This window comes from Plasmodium sp. gorilla clade G2 (assembly GCF_900097015.1).
Source record: "Plasmodium sp. gorilla clade G2 genome assembly, chromosome: 5".
Classification (NCBI taxonomy): Eukaryota; Apicomplexa; class Aconoidasida; order Haemosporida; family Plasmodiidae; genus Plasmodium; species Plasmodium adleri (nom. inval.).
In genome coordinates this window covers 552,501-571,901 of record NC_041697.1, presented here as the reverse complement: position 1 = coordinate 571,901, position 19,401 = coordinate 552,501, and the positions used below count along the sequence as shown (strand labels likewise).

Here is a 19,401-nt window from a genome sequence, read left to right as displayed (position 1 = left end):
TGTGTATTTTTTTTTTTTTTTTCTTTTTTTAATTATAAAATATGCTTTATTATTATTAATCTATGTAAATATCAAATAGTTGTCCTTAATTATGTATCAGTTATTAATATATTCATATTATATATATATATTATATATATATATTTATTTTTTTTTTTTTTTTTTTTCTTTATATTTTTTTTCCTTTTATTATTTTCTTATTTTAATTAATTATAAATGCATATATAAATACTTAAAAAAAATATAAAACAAATAAAATAAAAATAATATATACAATATATATATTATATATATATATAAATATATACTTATAAGAATTATTATTTCTTTTTCATTATATATAACTGTCAAATTAGTTTTTTTTTTTTTTTTTTTTAAATACTTTTACATATATATATATATATATATATATATATATATTATACAAAACAATAAAAAGTAAAAATACTTTTGGATTTTTTTTTTAATTTAAAATTTTTATGATCTTAATAAATTATATGTCAAGCATATTTTTTACATAAAATGAAAAGAAAATATTTTCATCATATATTAAAAGTTATAATATATATATAATATATATATATTATTTAAAAAAATAATAAATATTACATTAAATATATAATTGTAGATTATAAAAATAAAATCTAAATAATTAATTTTTATTCTGTTATTTAATATAATAAGTATCTATTATTAATATTTGAACGTGAATTAAGGCTCTCCCCTCCTTGTGTGTTTAAATTTAGTTATTTTATTCAAGAAAATATTATAAATATATATAAATATTTGTACTTTATATATATTTAATATATAGAAAAAAGTTTTTCTATATACAACATATAAAATAAGTAAGGAAAAATATATATATATATATATATATATATATATATATATATAATATCACACAGTTTAATTATATTGCTCCGCAATATATATATATATATATATATATATATATATATTTTTTTTTTTAGTCTCATGTTTTTTAGTCGTATGAAAATGTGCATACAAAAGGTTATTGAAGATAAATTAAGTTCAGCTTTAAATCCCACATTTTTAGAGTTAATAGATAAATCTTGTGGATGTGGAACATCCTTTGATGCTGTTATAGTTTCTAATAATTTTGATGATAAAAAATTATTAGATAGACATAGACTTGTTAACACTATTTTAAAAGAAGAACTACAAAAAATTCACGCCTTTTCTATGAAATGCCACACCCCAGTAGAATATGATAAATTAAAGAGCAAATCAACATAAATAATAAATTTTATATAATTAAACAGATATAAAAAAAAAAATAAAATATTAAAAAAATGTGGAAATATAATATATATGATATATATCATATATGTCATATATATCATATTGTATATAACCTTTATTAATATAGATAAATGAAATAAATAATATAGAACACCAAATAATTTTCATTTTTTTCACAATATATTGTCACTTTATAAATTTGTTTTAAAATTTTTTTTGTATATATTGTAGGTACATATTATACATATATATCTTTTTGTTTATTTATCCTATTTTTTATATTACCTTTTTAATTAACAATGAACTTGTATATATATGACTAAACAAAAATATTATCCTTTTATATTATTAATATATTTATTTTTATATGAGAGAAATATTGTATGAAAATCATTAGATGGAATAATATAAATGTATGTAAGTAAGAAGGGTCTTTTCCTTTTATACTTTTTTATAAATGTAATAATATTGGTACGTATCATATATAAACATAACATGAACAATATATTCTACATATATATATATATATATATATATATATATATTTATTTATTTATTTATCAAGTCCATATAAATGTATGAACTCCTATATTAAGTTCTTTTTTTTTTTTTTTTTTATTTTTTTTTTTTTAGACTCCATACAACCATATGTTATTTATATAAAAAAAGGTATTTCAATATTATGTATAAACATAATTTGTCATATATCAAAGATGAAACAAAAACAAAATATATTACAAGTAGAACATATAACGACGGATCATCTGCAATAGTTTTGTTATTACAAAAAATTATTTACTGCCTATTAAGGGCCTTTATATAAACAAAAAAATAAAAAAAGAAGCACCTGTATGCACAAGCTAAATTATAAGAAAACATTCGTTATGAATAATATTATTATATAAGTTAATATATATATATATTGGAAAATATAATATATATTTAATAGTCTTAATGTTTTTTTTTTTTTTTTTTTTTTTTTTTTTTTTTTTTATGTGAACTCCTAAGGTAGAAGCTTAACAAAATATCATTGCTATAAAAAGAATCATTATCATATGATTGTGCAAATGTTTATAGTTTCTTTTCTTATTTTTATTTTTTTGTTTCCATTCACATAGAAATTTAATTTTATTACACTTTTATTATATATATATATAAATATATATATATATATATATATATATATATATATATATGGATACTTTAACAATACTTTTGCTTTTTCATTATATACACATATGCCTTGTGATATATATCTTTAAAAAATAAAAACATAAAATAAACAACTTCATATTATAATAAAATATAAAAAGGATTAAGATTAAGAAGAAGGTAAATAAAATAATAAGAATACATAGTAACATATTTTATTTGTCCTTATTATTATTTACTTACTTATTTTCATATATTATATTTTTCGACATCTTATATAAAATACATACATGTCATAACTTTAACACATTGTATATGTAAATAATATATCCCATACGCATAAATACATACATACATATATACATATATATATGATAATACATTATTATAAATCAATTTACATTTTTTTTTAACTATAATATAATTAATATCCTTTTGTGCCATTAAAAATATATATATATATATATATTTATATATTTATATGCTATCAATTAAAGCAGTCAAAAAAAAAAAAAAAAAGTGCAACACAAAAAATTACACACAAAAAAATATATATATTATTATATATATATAATATATTTTTTAAAAAACATATTATGTGAAAATATGTTAAAATATTATGAACATGTAAGGTTAAAAAAAAAAAAAAAAAAAAAAAACATACATAAATTTAAAATTATAGATAAAAAAATTATGAACAAGTAAGGAAAAAATAAAATGACGTATAAAATATAAAAAATACTAAATAAATAAATATATATATATATATAATAATAAATAAATAAACAAAATTTTAAGCAGGAAAATATACGCACCTTCTGTAAAATTTTAACTTGTCCACCCAAGAAAAAAAAAAAAAAAAAAAAAAAAAAATTATTTTTATGACTATATACAGAAAATATGAAATTCAGAAAAATATAAAAATAAAATAGAAATTTTAAAGTATATATATAATATATAAAATTCTATGCCATATTTTAGGTATTCAAAAAGAAAAACATATAAAATATCTAAAGTTATGTGTACTTTTGTAAATATTTATATTATATACATTATAACATTTAATTAAATTCTAGTGCAAAAAGGATAAAACAAAAAATAAAATAATATAACATAATAAAAAGGAAAATTACATATTAATAAATATGTATAATAAATAATTTTTTTTTTTTTTTTTTGTTTTTTGCATATAATACGTATATAAATATATTTATATATAAAAATACATTATATATGTATGTTATTATGTATTTTTTATATATAAATAATACATATATATTTTATATATATATATATTATTTTTTTTTAACAAAATTTATTATGAAAGTATAATAGCACATGTATAGTATTTTATTATATATATTTATATATATGTGTTTACACACAATAATGAATTAAAAAAAAAAAAAAAGAAAAGGAAACAATAATTTATTGATTGAATGAATGATTGATTGATAATAATAGCTATAAAATTTGAATTAAATAAAAATATATATATATATAAATATATATATATTATATAATTTGTTCAAAAATAACGAAAAGGACAAAAAAAAAAAAAAAAAAAAAAAAAAAAAGGAAAAATTAAAAAAAATTAATTAATTATTATTATATTATATATATATATATATATATTTTTTTTTTTTTTTTTTTTTTTTTTTTTTTTTTTTCGTTGTATTATTATTATTAATACACCTTTATGGAAAAAAAATAAAAAAAAAGCATATATTATATATATATATATTATAATATAAGAATACTGCAAAGAGATTTTATATTATATCATACTCTAAGAGCATATTTTTTTTTTTTCTTATAGACATTAACGACTACATATATATATATATATAAAAAATCATAGTTAAAATAAAAATATACATATATATATTATATATATGTATATTCATTGAAGTATATATTAGTAGAAGACGAAAAAAAAATATATATATATTTTTATATATATAATTTTTTTTTTTTTAATAATAATAAATATTCAAGTATATAATAAGTTAGGAAAAATGAAGTTTGAAAAGTTTAATTTACCAGAATGGAGTGATATCGAAAGATATTTTAAAGACCCTGAATTACTTACAGCAGAGATATTATTTGTAGCTTTAACCTTATGTAACGTTTTTGTTATGTATCGTTTATTTTTAGATGTAATTCCATATCCAATATTTGTAACATGGTGGCAATTAGCTCAAGGATTATTGGTTGCTTATGTATGTGGTGAATTGGGTCGTGAATTTCCCAAATTTGCTTATTTTCCAAAAGTTGAGATTAATGAAAATATGTTAAAGGTATTATTTGTGCCTTCAATATTTTATTGTTTGATGCTTGTATTATCAAATTATTTATTATATAAAACACCATGTATAGCATCATATCCAGTGTTAGTTAGTTTTACAGTTGTTTTTCATCACTTAACTCGTTTTATTGGTTGTGGAGAAGAATATATGCCATTGAGATGGAAATCAATTGTATTTTTATTGGCTGCTTTTATAATTGGTTGTTTCGATTCTAAAACAACAGGAAAAGGTGTTATAGTATGGGCATTATTATATGCTTTGTTTTCAGCTATATTTAGAGCAGGTTTTATGCAAAAAATTATGCATTTAGTAGATGGTAAAGGAAATACTTTACATAATAATCAACATCTTTTAGGTGTACTTATATTACCAGTACTTATATTGTTATCAGGAGAATTAAGTGTATTTTTACACATGCCATATGATATTACATCATTACATACTTGGCAAATGTGGGGCTGTTTAATAACTGTTGGTACCTTACCATTCATAAAAAATGTTATATCAAATAGATTAGTAAGAAGAACAGGACAAGGACCATGGAGATTTCTTGAAATTATATCTATAATCCTTGTATTTTTTATTGGTATGACATATAATGCACCTTCATTCAAAGGTTATTTAGCTATATTATGTGTAATTATTGGAAGATCCTTAGGTGCTTTTGATGTTTTATTAAATGCATCAGATTATATGCATGCAGAAGATGAAAGAAAAAGAAAAAATCCAAGATCCAGTTATGCCAAAAGTAGACAAGGAACACAAGCATCAAAACCATTCTTGTCATCAGCTGATAATGAAGAAGATGAAGAAAGCTCATTCAGTTCTAATGATAGCAAAAGTTATCAAGGATCACAAGATTATGATGATAAAGAAAGTGTAAACAGTAGCTCACAACAATATAGTGTGCATAAAGGAACCAGTCGAATGGATAGTTCATCAAATCAAACTAGCCACGGAGTTATGTCAGCTGATGAAGATAGAGCAGCAACATTCAAATCAAAATCAAAATTATCTAGAAATTATTCATCAAAGCAACATGAAATGCTTGATTCACAAGCATAATATATTGTGTATTATGCTTATATATATATATATATATATATAGATAGATAGATATATATATATATATATATAGATGTTTATACATTCAAAATATATAAATAAATAAATGGAAGTAATCAAGAAATATATATACCTTATATATGTATACTTTATATATATATATATATATATATATATATATATATATATATATTTTTAATATGCACACATGAATACATACCCATATATATATATATATATATATATATGTGTATGTAGGTATTTTTTTTTTTTTTTATGTGCCTCTCATTTTATATCATTTTCCCCATTTCTCCTTTTTTTTTTCTACTTTCTTCCCTTTTTTTTTTTTTTTTTGTGAATTTTTTATTTTATAAAAGATATAAATATATAAATATATATATAATATATAGTTGTAAAAAGAATATTACTTTAAAAAAAAAATAAAATAAAAATAATAATATGTTATCGTAGTTCAGGTTCAAATATAATTTTTCTTTTTTTATCATACAGTTCATTGATTGAAAATTATGTATCTGTATATATATATATATATATATATATATTTACATATTATTAATGTCAAATTGTTAGCTATAAATATATTTTCCAAGCTTTCATGAATATACTTTAGATATATTTCCATATAATTAAAAACCCAACTTAATTATTCTATATTAAAAAAAAAAAAAGAAAAAAAGAACACATAATATTTTCCTATATTTGTGTAACGAATAAATAATATATATATATATATATATATATTTTACATTTTAAAAATTAAATGTGAACAATATATTTCCCATCTTTTTATGTTATGAACACGACAATATAAGTAAAATTTCAGCAAGTGGTAACTATGTTCACCTGAATCATTTAAGAATATTAAAACACATTATATGTGTCATTTCTTGTATTTCCTAAAATATTATATAAATGAAGAACAAAAAATATAATAAAATAGATAAATATTCTTAATAGTGATAATAACATAATTTTTATTAATTTTTATTTTTCCTACATCTATAGTATATATTACACAGAAAAATAAAATAATAAAAAAATAATAGGTACAAATATATGTTCATATATATATATATATATTTTTATATCGTAAAAATTAATTTTTTATAAATCGTAATACTATTACAATGTATATATATATATATATATATATATATATATGTGTGTGTGTGTGGAATACATTAAAAAAAAAAAAAATAAAATAATATTAAATACATGTATATACATTCTACATATTTTTAAATAAATTATTTATTCTTATATCATTTTTAAATGAATAGGCATTTGAAAATTCTGGCATTATTGTTTTATTCTTTCTGTAATCATTATGATCTTTATAGTAGGCGTTCACATTACAACTTTTATGAGAACGTATATTTGGAAATAGTAATCCCATGATACTTTCATAGGCCATATTTTTATTTGTTATTTTAGTTGGCATATCTTGTGATATCCTATTATAGTTCATTTTGTTATTATAAGATAAATCTTAAAAAGAAAAGATAATTGAACATATATATATATATATATATATATATATATATATATATATATATATATGTATGATTTTTATTTATTATTTGTTATTTTTTTGTGTATACTTTCAGAAGACATTTTATTGATTTTCCTTGATAGAATATCGTTATAGTCATTTGCCTTAAGAATAAAAATACATATAAATATATATTGTTCATATATTTATATATTCATTAATACACATTTATTATTTTTTATTATTTTTTTTATTTTTTATTTTTTTACTTCATTGTCCATTTCTGTGTTGGGTATATATTTCATATCAAACCCATCACCCACTACATATACATTAGGCATATTACAAATCATCTGACCAATTTTTTGATAATGACATATTTTCATAAGAGGACGTAATTCACAATTATATAATTTAAACCATTCATTTGATAAGTGTATAAATTTAATTCCATATATTCCATGTTGTGATAATAGATATGCACTATTTTTTATCTGCTGTTTTTCAAAAAAATTTATTTTCCTTGATGTAATAAAATCTTCATAAGACAAATCACTAGAATAAAACACTGGACCACATAATTGCTTATTCATCTCATACTCACTTAATATTACACCATTAGCTTTATATTCTAAAAATAATGTATTCTGTTTTTTACACACATGTATCACTAAATTATATAACAGCTTATGTAAATGATATCTTAATATCTCTACATTCTCCTTTGGATAGCAATAAGAATTTTTCATTTCCATATCCATATCCTCATTATTATAATTCTTCTTCAATTCTCCATATTTATCAGCATTGTAAAAATCATCATTTCTCTTCAAACCATAAACCAAGTTGTCATAATATTTATTGCTATTCTGTTTGGCTACATTTATATTATCTCCTCCCAAAATGTCCAGCACGTTAACACTTTCGCCCTCAGCACACGCCTTCGCAACATCCTACAAAAAAGTTTAAAATAAATTAATATATATATATATTATTTGTTTATATAACTTGATGTAGTGATATATTATGAACTGTTCATAAAAAAAAAAGAAAATATATATAAATATATAAATATATATATTTATTTACATGAACAGGTCATACAGAAAAAAAAAAAAAAAAAAAAAAAAAACATACATGCATATATTACAAATATTTTTACATTAACAAGTCATACAAAAAAAAAAATATATATATATATTAATATATATATATTTACATATATCCATTTTATAAATTTTTTTTTTTTGTTTTGTTTTTTTTTTTACTTGATATGTTATATCCTTGAAATAAGGAGAATTGCTAAGAGTGGTAAATTTCGATTTTGAGAAAGTTTTAAGGTTTTCTTGCTTATTGTCTGTAAATAAATTATCATAATAATCTTGTGCAGCATCTAAAGTAAAGACCTGCATGATTCTTCCATATCCTGCTATAATTAAATTTGGAATTTCTTCTAATAATTTTCTCAATTTTTTGGTTTTATAATAATTGAGATAAAAGCTTAATGGGTATTGTTCAGCATAGGTTTTGTTCCATTCACTTTTAATAGTAGAAACGAATACTCCAATAAATTGAACATTAGTATTATTTCTTTCGAATGAATTAAAGAAATCTGAATTTTTTGTATATTTATCACTTGATAAATTTTCTGATTTGAATAAGTTGGTAGTATCATGTGTTTCTTGACTCTCAAGTTGATATTCTGAAGAACCGTGTGTTCCTGATGTGTTTATGAAATGTAAAAGATCGCTGTTTGATTTTAAAAGACTTGCATTATTATCTGTAAATGTTTCCTTTTGATTTGCATCATCTTCTTGGTTTTTATAAGTGCCTATATCACTTTTTCTAACCACTTGGTTTTCGTCATTGTCTTGTAGATCGCACGATTTAATATCTATAAAATGGGGGAAAAATATATATATATATATATATATATATATATATATATGTACATATATATGTTTGTATATATAACAATAGGTTATAAATGTTAGAGTTTTATATTATTAGAACACTTTGTTTATTTATTATATACACATTCTTTGAATTTTTTTTATTTTTTTTATATTTTTTATTTTTTATTTTTTTTTATTTTTTTGAATTACTTGAGTGTAATATTTGATCCTTTATTTTATTTATTTGAGTCCATTCAATTTTCTGTCTCTCTGATAAGATAACTATGAGTTGATATAGAAGTATATGTAACTGCATTTTTGTTAATATTTTGGAGTTGTAATTTTTATTAGAATAATCATTATTATTAGAATGTAGTTTATTTAATGAGCAACTATTTAAGACTTCATTTGAGAGCGGAATAAAATTGGAATTATTTTGATTATGATTATAATAATAATTATTATTGTTATTATTGAAAATAGTGCTATTATTTTTATTATATGGATAATTTAATTTATTTAATATATGAAGATCCTTATTATGAGTAGGTTGTTTATTTTTTTCACCAAATAAAATACCTTTCCAACTTTTTTGAGGAAATAAATTTGAAGATGTCATTTTCTTTTTATTAAAAGAAAAAAGATTATTTTTTAATTCATTGGAACTTAATGATTTTATGAAATGGAAGTTATCAAAAGAATTATTTTTATACATATTATAAGGATGTTCTGTGTTATGATTATTATCTAAAGAAAATTGTTTATCAAGAACAGGCATAGAAAGAGAATTTTTTTTGTTATACAATAATTTGAATGAAGATTTATTTTTGAGATCATGACTTGTAAATGATTTCATAATAAAATTCAGTTGAGGTATTTTATGATTATATGTTTCTGGTGTTATTCTAATTTTCATATCATTTTGAAGAGTAAATATTTGTATTTCTTGTATTTCTTCTAAAAATGTTTGTAATTTATCTATTCCACAACGAATTTGTATTGATTTCAAATTGAAAGAAGATCCGAATATTTTTTTCACTTCTTGAGGTAGTTTAGTCAAGGATACACTATTATTAATATTTGTATCTTCATCAGATAATTTGGAATTATAATTAGTACATTCAGATAGTGTTCCTAAAATAATTTTAATGAAAAATTTTCTATCTTCATCCATATGTGGAGTTTTATATTTTATGATAATATTTTTTTCGGATATATTATTTTTATTTATAAAATATGGAAAACTTTTTTTTTCATAATATGAATATTTATTATTATCACTTGTTTTATTCTCTTTATCATCATTATTATTATTGTTTTCTTTTATGTCACTCTTTTTATAATCATTATGGTTTTCTTTTATATCACTTTTTTTATCATCATTATTGTTTTCTTTTATGTCACTTTTTTTATCATCATTATTGTTTTCTTTTATATCACTCTTTTTATCATCATTATTGTTGTCTTTTATATCACTCTTTTTATCATCATTATTGTTTTCTTTTATATCACTCCTTTTATCATCATTATTGTTTTCTTTTATATCACTTTTTTTATCATTATTATCCTTTTTACTATCATCCTTTAGCTCTTCAAATATCAAATAACGATCTATACTTTTCAACAAATCGTATATATTAGTAAATCCAGCTTGTCCCAGGTTTAACAATGCATTGTATTTCTTACAGTATTCCCCAGATATATTTTCTAATTTTATTCCTTTATATGCAAAGGATTTTATGAGTAATAGTACATTCTTTTTCGTATGCCTATGAGGGAAAAAAAAAAAAAAAAAATAATAAAAAATAATAAAAAATAAAAAAAAATAAAAAAAAAAATAACACTTATGTGTATATTCACTTTGTGCACTTTAACATACTGTTGAATTTTCTGATATATGTAAAATGAATTTTGTGGTTTAAATTCGGGTGCTATGGGATTTAGCTTGCTCCTTTAAAAAAAAAAAAAAAAATATATATATATATATAAAATAAATATAATAATATAAAGAATAATATGTGAATTATAAATGCATATATATTATACACATAATATATTTTATTTAAATTTTATTTAAATTTATTTATTTATTTATTTTTTTTTTTTCTTAGAATTACTCATATTTTTGAATATTATCTGCTTGGATATTTTCTTCAATCTCACATTTCAAGCTTTCTATATATTCAACATCTGAAACGTTATTTTGTCCTGTATGATATAAAAATGGAAATATAATTTTTTATAAATAATCACAGCATAAATGATATATATATATTATATATATATATATAATATATATTTTACAATATATTTATATGAAACATTCTAATTAAGTATAATATACTTTGATCCTTTTCAGATGATGATATTTCGTTTTGTATTTTATCTATCTGAGTATTTTCCTCATTTTTATTTTGAAGTTCTTTATTTTGTGGTTCCTATAAAGAGGGATATAAAAATCACAAAAAGGAATAAAATATATATATATATATATATATATATAATATATGTATGTATATTTTTTTTTTTTTTTTTTTTTTTTTTTTTTTTTACCGTAGTCTGATTAGTCATACTTTCAGTATCTGCCTTTGCATCCTTTACTTCGCTACAAAGTTGATAGAAAATTTTTTGTAAATATATAAACAGTATATACATTAATATAATTTTATTTTTGTATTACCCTTCCAATGTTTGTGCTTGTTGTTCATTTTTTAAATTTAAAATTGTTCCACTTTTTTTCTTCTTTTTGATTGTATCCTTATCATTATTTTTTTTATTTATTACATTACATTCAGAAATATTCAAAGAATTATTATTGGGGCTTTCTACATTTTTAGTTTTATTTATTGTGTTTGTATTATTATCATCTTCGTTAGGGACGCTTGTCTTTTTATTTGTCAAAAAATTCAGGATACGTGATTTAGTGTCACTGATTTTTAGTTTAATATTTTTTTCCATATTCTTGACAAGCGAAAAATATATATAAATAAATAAAATATATATATATATATATATATATATATATATAGATAGATATATAAGTATATTCTTTTTATATCTTTCTTTCAATTTTACAATTTTTATATAATAAAGTTAAAACTTTGCTGTTATTATATGTATATATTATTTTTTTGCTACAAGGGAAAAAACGTCGAACACTCGGTTTTTAATTTTGGTTTTTAATTTTGATTTTTAATTTTGGTTTTTAATTTTGATTTTTAATTTTGATTTTTAATTTTACTTTTTTTTCTTTTTCTTTTTCTTTTTCTTTTTTTTTTTTTTTTGTGAATAAATGAGAATAATAAAAAAAAATTTTTTTTTTTAAATTTAAGACCGATAAAGAAAAAAAAAAAAATTAATAATATTTTGTAAGTAGAAAAAAAATAAAATAATAAACGTGTCCTTATATCAACCTACGATGTGTACGTAAAATATACAAAATAAAAGTACTATATAAATATGGAAAAAAAAAAAATATATGTATATATATATATATATATATATATATGTATGTATTATTTTTTATTTTATTTTTCTTGGGCTGAAGATAATAATACATATTAATATGTAATATTAATTAAAGAAAAAAAAAAAAAAAAAAAAAAAAAAAAAAACATTTTATATTCCTTAATCTGTATTATCTCATATTGTGTAATATCGCGTCATAAAATAACATAAACAATATACATTTATAAAATAATCAAGGGAATATATAACTAAACATTTAAAAAAACAAATAATAAAAATATATAAGTATTTATATATATATATATCAACTTGGATTGTCGAGATATTAAAAAATTACACATATTTAAATACCTTTTTTTTTATTTAACAACATATGCTTTATATATATATATATTATTTAAAATAATATAAATATATATTTTTTTTTTATAATTAATGATACTTCCACATATAATAATTGTAATATAGAGCGTTAATTTTTTGATTTACTTACACTTTTAAATATTCTACAATATTTTTACACATAGGTACACTATAAAAAATATTATATATATATATAATATATATATATATATATATATATATATATATATATATATATATATATATTTATTTATTTATATATATTTTTTTTCCGTATACACTCAAATTGTGCTTAATGAGTAGTTACAACTATTATTGTTGCTATATTTTTTTTTTTTTTTTTTTTTTTTTTTTCCTTTTATATGTCATATTTATGTGTATAAGGAGAGCCTATATAAAGGATAAAATTGTAGACATATAATTTTATTTACTTAATATATATATATATATATATAAATGTAAAGAAATAAAAATAATAATAAATCATAATAATATATGTCCTATAATTTATTAATACATAAATATATTATATATATATATATGTGTATCCTTTTTATGGGTATGTTAATTTTTTTTTTTTTTTTTTTTTTTTTTTTTTTCATAAATAATTATATGCATCATTTTTTATCACACACATGATAATGACCTTCATACGTAAATATTTTTAATTTTTTTTGTAAATTTCGCGACTCCTTTTTCTTATCTTCTATATTATTAAAATATATTCATAAAAAAAAAAAAAATTATACTCATATATATATATATATATATATATATAATATCGGTTTTATTTTTTTATTTTATTTTTTTATTTTATTTTTTTTTTTCTCCTTCATTTAAGCCTCATTTTATGTGTCCCTTGAAAGAATTACATAATGGTAAGAAATACGTCGATAGATAATTTTTATAGAAGTCATAAATATAGAGATTCCTTTGAAAAAAGTAACAAATTTTATGATGCAATCCAACAGAATGATTTGAATAATGAGGTGAAAGAAAAAGAAAATAAAATTGGAGATAGAAAAAAAACCAAAAGAAAAAATGATTCATGGTTTAATAATTCATTTAATAAAAATAATATAATTATTGATAATGATAATCATTATAAGAATATTATGAATATAAAGAATAGATATGATGATGATTATTGCTTTAGGATTTATAAAAATAATAATAAGATTCCAAATATGGATGAATATAAATATGAAAAAAGGTATACATCTAAGGATAGAAAAATGAGTAACTTCAAAAATAATCGTATTAAAACATATAAAAATAGTTATAATAATATAATAAATTTTATAAAAGAAAATAAGAATGATATGAAAAAAGTTCGTTATTTTTTATTTTTGAGAGCATATGAAAATTCCGAATTATTTCATATAAAGAAAGAAAATAAAAAAGAAAAACATAATTTAAGAAAAAATAATAAATGTATAGATATTAAAGATGCAAAAGAAAGACAACGATTAAAATTATTGAAAATATTAAAAAGTTATCATATAAAATATGAAGGATATACAGATTTATATACATTATGTAATTATTCTATATATTATGAAGATAAAAAATTATTAGATGAATTATTAAATAAACAGAATTGTAATAATTTCTTTTATTATTTAGTTAGTATAGGTATATCATATAATGATATTATACATATGGCTAGTGTATTTGAAAATATAGAATATTTAAAATATGGTAATTTATATATGCTTCCATGGATATATAAAAAATTAAATAAATTTTATAATTTTGATGTTACTACATTTATATTACATTGTATTATATATTCTATATCAACATTAAATTCATCTCTTTTTTTATTTATTAAATATAAAACATTTGTTATTATATTACCATTATTTATAACATATCTTATATTATCTACACCTCTAGTATTACAAGAAATTAATTCTGGACGTTTTGTATTAGATGGATGTATTTCATTCTTCTGGTCTATAAATAATTTTCATTTGCCTATAGGAATAATATTAATTATATCATATATTCTATCTATAATAAAATCTATAGATTTTATATCTCTACATCTTCTATACCTTTCTACGTTTCTATTACAAAACACTCCTTGGATATATAAAAATATAGATTCTAAAATATGTTCTAAATTTAATGGCAGCAAAAATATATGTGACTTCTCCAGGAATATATGTTACTATAATGATCAAACGAATATATGTGAAATAAATAAGATAAAACTGGTCAGTCACAATATATACATATATAATATATATATATATATATATATACATATAGACATATATACATATATATATTTTTTTTTTTAATATCATTTATTTTATTTTTTAGGGAACCAAAATTTATGATATGCTCCTTAACAGATATATCCCCCCAAAGAGTGAAAAATTCCAAATAACCGTTATTGTTGCTTCCTTCCTTTCTTTATTTCTTTATAATGCTGTTTCAAAATATAAGACATCTCATAAATTTCTTAAAATATTTCTCTTCCTTTTAATAGTCCTTTTTTTGATGCATATATTAGCCGTTCGTGATTTTACCCTTTTCCAATTCCTACTAGCAGATTTTAATTTTCATAAAATTGGAAATATTATTTTAAACTATGAAGTCTGGATATTGTGTATGCTACACTGTATTGTCAATTTGTCGATACATTCGGGATTATATTTCTACACCTCCAAAGGGTTAAGGTAACATAAAAAAAAAAAAAAAAAATGAAAATGAAAAAAAAAAAAAAAATGAAAAAAAAAAAAAAAAAAATGAAAAAAAAAAAAAAAAAAAAAAAAAAAAAAAAAAAAAAAAAAAAAAAAAAAAATGAAAAAAAAAAAAAAAATGAAAAAAAAAAAAAAATGAACATTCATGAACAAATCTTAGTTCACCCATATAAAATATACTTGATATATATATATATTTATCATTTATCATTTATTATATTTTTCTGCATTTTGAAGGCTGGGAATAAATGTTGTTAAATCCACATATATCATTACAACATCATGTTTCCTTGTTGATATGTTAATTTTTGTTTCTTTTTCAAATATAATTGGAAAATATATAAAAGACATTAATAGAAATTATAGCTTCTTATTAAAATTAATAAAAAAGAATATATTTTATATATTAATCCCAGTTGGAAATAATATATATAATAAATTTACATTATTCTTAGGTATATATGTTGGCATAATATTTTTAACTTTTCTTTTATTATCAGCATCTAAAAGAATAGATATATTATTTTTATCAATAAATGATATGTATCCTTTAAATTCAAAGAAACATATAGCTATAGCATGGATTCTCATTTTTTTTATATATATGAATTATAGATTTCTTGATAATGAATTAAGATATATGTTAAGTCAATATGTATATCAATTAATTACATTATTAATTTTATTTTATATTAATTTTAATTTCTTCTGGTTAAGTGGAATAAAAGAAACTGTAAACAAACTAGGACTGCAGCCATTAATCTGTAAATTTGTTTTTACATTCATAAGTGAATTTTCTTTAATATATCTAGAAATTGTATGTAATGTGAAATACAGAATTTTTTTTTTTTTTCTAAGACAGTTTATAAATATATTAATTATACCTGTATTTTCTATACTTATATGTACCTACATATCTAATATTAGAAAAAAGAAGAAAGCCAAAGTAGGAAAGGGAATAAAATATATATTGGTAAAAATAAAATAAAAATAAATAAATAAATATATATATATATATATATATATGTTTATATATGTATATGTTTATATATATATATTTTTTTTTTTTTTTTTATTGTAGCAAAATAGCTACTCCTTAGCCATTGAATATACCAGCAAGAATAAAAACATACAACTAGAATATATACAAAAAATGAAGTACACAAAATGGTTTAATATATATATAATATTTTTTTTCAAATATATTGGTTTAGATATCATTTTAATGTGTATTATGTATGTAGGAAATAAATTGTGTTCACAGAATGAGATATATTTTAAGAAAAGAAATATCAATATTTTATTAAGTCATTATTTCCTTTTTATTATATTCCTCTTATATGTTTATATTGCATATATAAATATACCTTTATTGCATATCATAAAAAAGAAACTCTTTTTCAAAGCCAATAATTTTAATGTCTTAGATTATCCCTTATCTTTCGAAAAAATAAATCACCAGAAAAAAAATTCCCTCTTTAGTGAATTTATAAATATGTAGCATTTAACAAATACATATATAAATAAATATATACATATATATATGACGCATTTATTTTTTTTTTTTTTTTTTTTTTTCCTATACATTTTTCAAAATTATTTATTTTTTTATTATATCACATTCAATATAACAACATATTTACAAATTTCCACATTTATACAAAATAATTAATTTTTTAAAACATTTTCTTTCTCCTTAATTTTTGTTATACATTTTAAATGAAAATATAAAAGAACATAAGAGCCTCCTCAAAAAAACAAAAAAAAAAAAAAAAAAAAAAAAAAAAAAAAAAAAAAAATATATAATACAAATAATGTATATAATAAAATATAGCCAACAATAATCATATGCTATATTATATCAAAAAGGAGGAAAATTAAAAAAACAACAAAAAATAAAATAAAACAAAAAAAAATAAAACAAACAAAACAAATAAAATAAATAAATTTATACTACATATATGTATGTAATAGTAAAAATATAATTATCTGAATAGTTAAAGACAACATCGTTAAATATATATATATATATATATATGTTATATTTTTTTAGTATGTACACCAAATAAACACATACAAGGAACACCTCAAATTACATTCTTTAATACATTCATTTAATGAATAGAAAACTTTTCAAATATTTTATTTAACAATGGCTTGTTAATATAATCCTTTTTATTATCATTATAATCTTTCCTCATATTATTTACATTCACAATAGTATTTTGTGTATTTATTAATGGTGTCTTTTTATTTGTATAATTCAAATTGTCCTTTGTATAATAAAATTGTTTGTTATCATAAATGACATGATCATCCTTAATATTATAAAGCTTATTATTATAATGATATGTTTTCTCATTTATATTATTATTATTATTATTAATACTGTCATTGTCATTATTTCTCCTATATATATCATAAAATTTATCTCCATTTTTTACATTATATATATTTTTATCTACATAACGAGTATCTTTATTCTCTAATTTTACTTCAGAATATATTATTCTGTTGTTTGGATTGCTATTTTTATAATTTTCATACATACTATATACACCATCATCTTTTTCAATCATTCTTTCGTTAATATTATCATACTTAAAATTTTTAATCATATTTTTATTTTTTGTATATATAATTTTTTGTTCAGAATTACCTGAATTGTTCAGGTTGTTTTTTTCATTAATAATATTATATATATGTTTTTTATTATAATTTTTTTTTTGTTCATGTCCATAATTTTCGCTATTTTCATTAACATTTTCATTATGAATAGAAGAAGATATATTTCTATTTTTTTCATTGGAATGTTTATTATTATTTAATATGATAACATTTAATGAATTAACATCTTTTTTTAAAGAAGATATATATTTATTAGCTTCTTCATTTTTTAATATTTTCATATAATTATTATTTAAATAAATATTTTTATTGTGATTATTTTGAATACTTTTTTCTTCATTATAATTATCATTTATTTCGAATTCTTTTTTAACAATATTATAAAGATTTGTAAATTCTCCTTTTTTATTTTCATTCTTATTACATTTTATAATATTATTTGTGGTTGATGTATTTTGATTCTCATTAACATTGTTATAATTTTTTTGGATATTAATCATATTTGAGTTTTTCTTACAATCTTTATTTTCAATATGGGTACGTTCCAGTTTATTCTTACTATTACTATTATTCATATTATTCATATTATTCATATTATTAATATTATTATGATTATTATGATTATTTTCTTTAATAATTTTTTCTTTTCTGCTATCATTATTTATATTTTCATTTAATTTTTCCTTCTCTTTATTTGTATTACTTATATGATTCTTGTCTATGTTGTTTATTTGCGCATCCTTAGATATATGATGATTTCTTGAAATTTCTTTATTTTGTTTTATAACATTTTCTTTTGTCATATAAGTATGTGAATCGTTGTATAGATAATTATTTATTTTGTTTATATCATATCCATCACATTTATGGTCATATTTATCTTCATATTCATCATCATATCTTTTTATATATCCCTTTTCATTACCCTTTTCATGTTTGTTTTCTCTTACCATTGCGCTTTCACTCTCCCTCTCCCTGAGTTTTAATTCTTCTTCTAATACTTGATTTATTTCTTGTCTAATTTTAGC

The 19,401-nt window shown here is 18.5% G+C and overlaps 5 protein-coding genes across 5 annotated transcripts in view; 3 read left to right on the top strand and 2 right to left on the bottom strand.

The window, feature by feature from the left end:
• Positions 1-999: 999 nt before the first annotated feature.
• Positions 1,000-1,260, top strand: PADL01_0514800 (BolA-like protein, putative; the record flags this gene model as incomplete). The annotated part of the gene is made up of 1 exon (XM_028685510.1): positions 1,000-1,260. One exon carries the CDS (start codon positions 1,000-1,002, stop codon positions 1,258-1,260), a length of 261 nt encoding a protein of 86 aa, XP_028537002.1.
• A 3,176-nt stretch (positions 1,261-4,436) lies between these two features.
• Positions 4,437-5,792, top strand: PADL01_0514700 (glideosome-associated protein 40, putative; the record flags this gene model as incomplete). The annotated part of the gene is made up of 1 exon (XM_028685509.1): positions 4,437-5,792. The coding sequence occupies one exon, from the start codon at positions 4,437-4,439 to the stop codon at positions 5,790-5,792; it is 1,356 nt and encodes a 451-aa protein (XP_028537001.1).
• A 1,249-nt stretch (positions 5,793-7,041) lies between these two features.
• Positions 7,042-12,158, bottom strand: PADL01_0514600 (conserved Plasmodium protein, unknown function; the record flags this gene model as incomplete). The annotated part of the gene is made up of 10 exons (XM_028685508.1): positions 7,042-7,301; positions 7,415-7,469; positions 7,575-8,258; positions 8,574-9,199; positions 9,411-10,969; positions 11,080-11,151; positions 11,318-11,408; positions 11,545-11,638; positions 11,754-11,805; positions 11,881-12,158. The coding sequence occupies 10 exons, from the start codon at positions 12,156-12,158 to the stop codon at positions 7,042-7,044; spliced, it is 3,771 nt and encodes a 1,256-aa protein (XP_028537000.1).
• A 1,748-nt stretch (positions 12,159-13,906) lies between these two features.
• On the top strand, positions 13,907-17,246 carry PADL01_0514500 (amino acid transporter, putative; the record flags this gene model as incomplete). Its single annotated transcript, XM_028685507.1, has 4 exons — positions 13,907-15,253; positions 15,363-15,721; positions 15,983-16,718; positions 16,827-17,246. 4 exons carry the CDS (start codon positions 13,907-13,909, stop codon positions 17,244-17,246), a joined length of 2,862 nt encoding a protein of 953 aa, XP_028536999.1.
• Positions 17,247-17,859: 613 nt separating this feature from the next.
• The window catches only part of PADL01_0514400 (conserved Plasmodium protein, unknown function), a gene marked incomplete at both ends in the record, with an annotated part of 2,751 nt that continues 1,209 nt past the window's right edge, over positions 17,860-19,401 (bottom strand). The window contains one exon of the mRNA XM_028685506.1: positions 17,860-19,401. This exon is cut by the window's right edge and continues 288 nt beyond it. Coding sequence (XP_028536998.1) covers positions 17,860-19,401 — 1,542 coding nt within the window.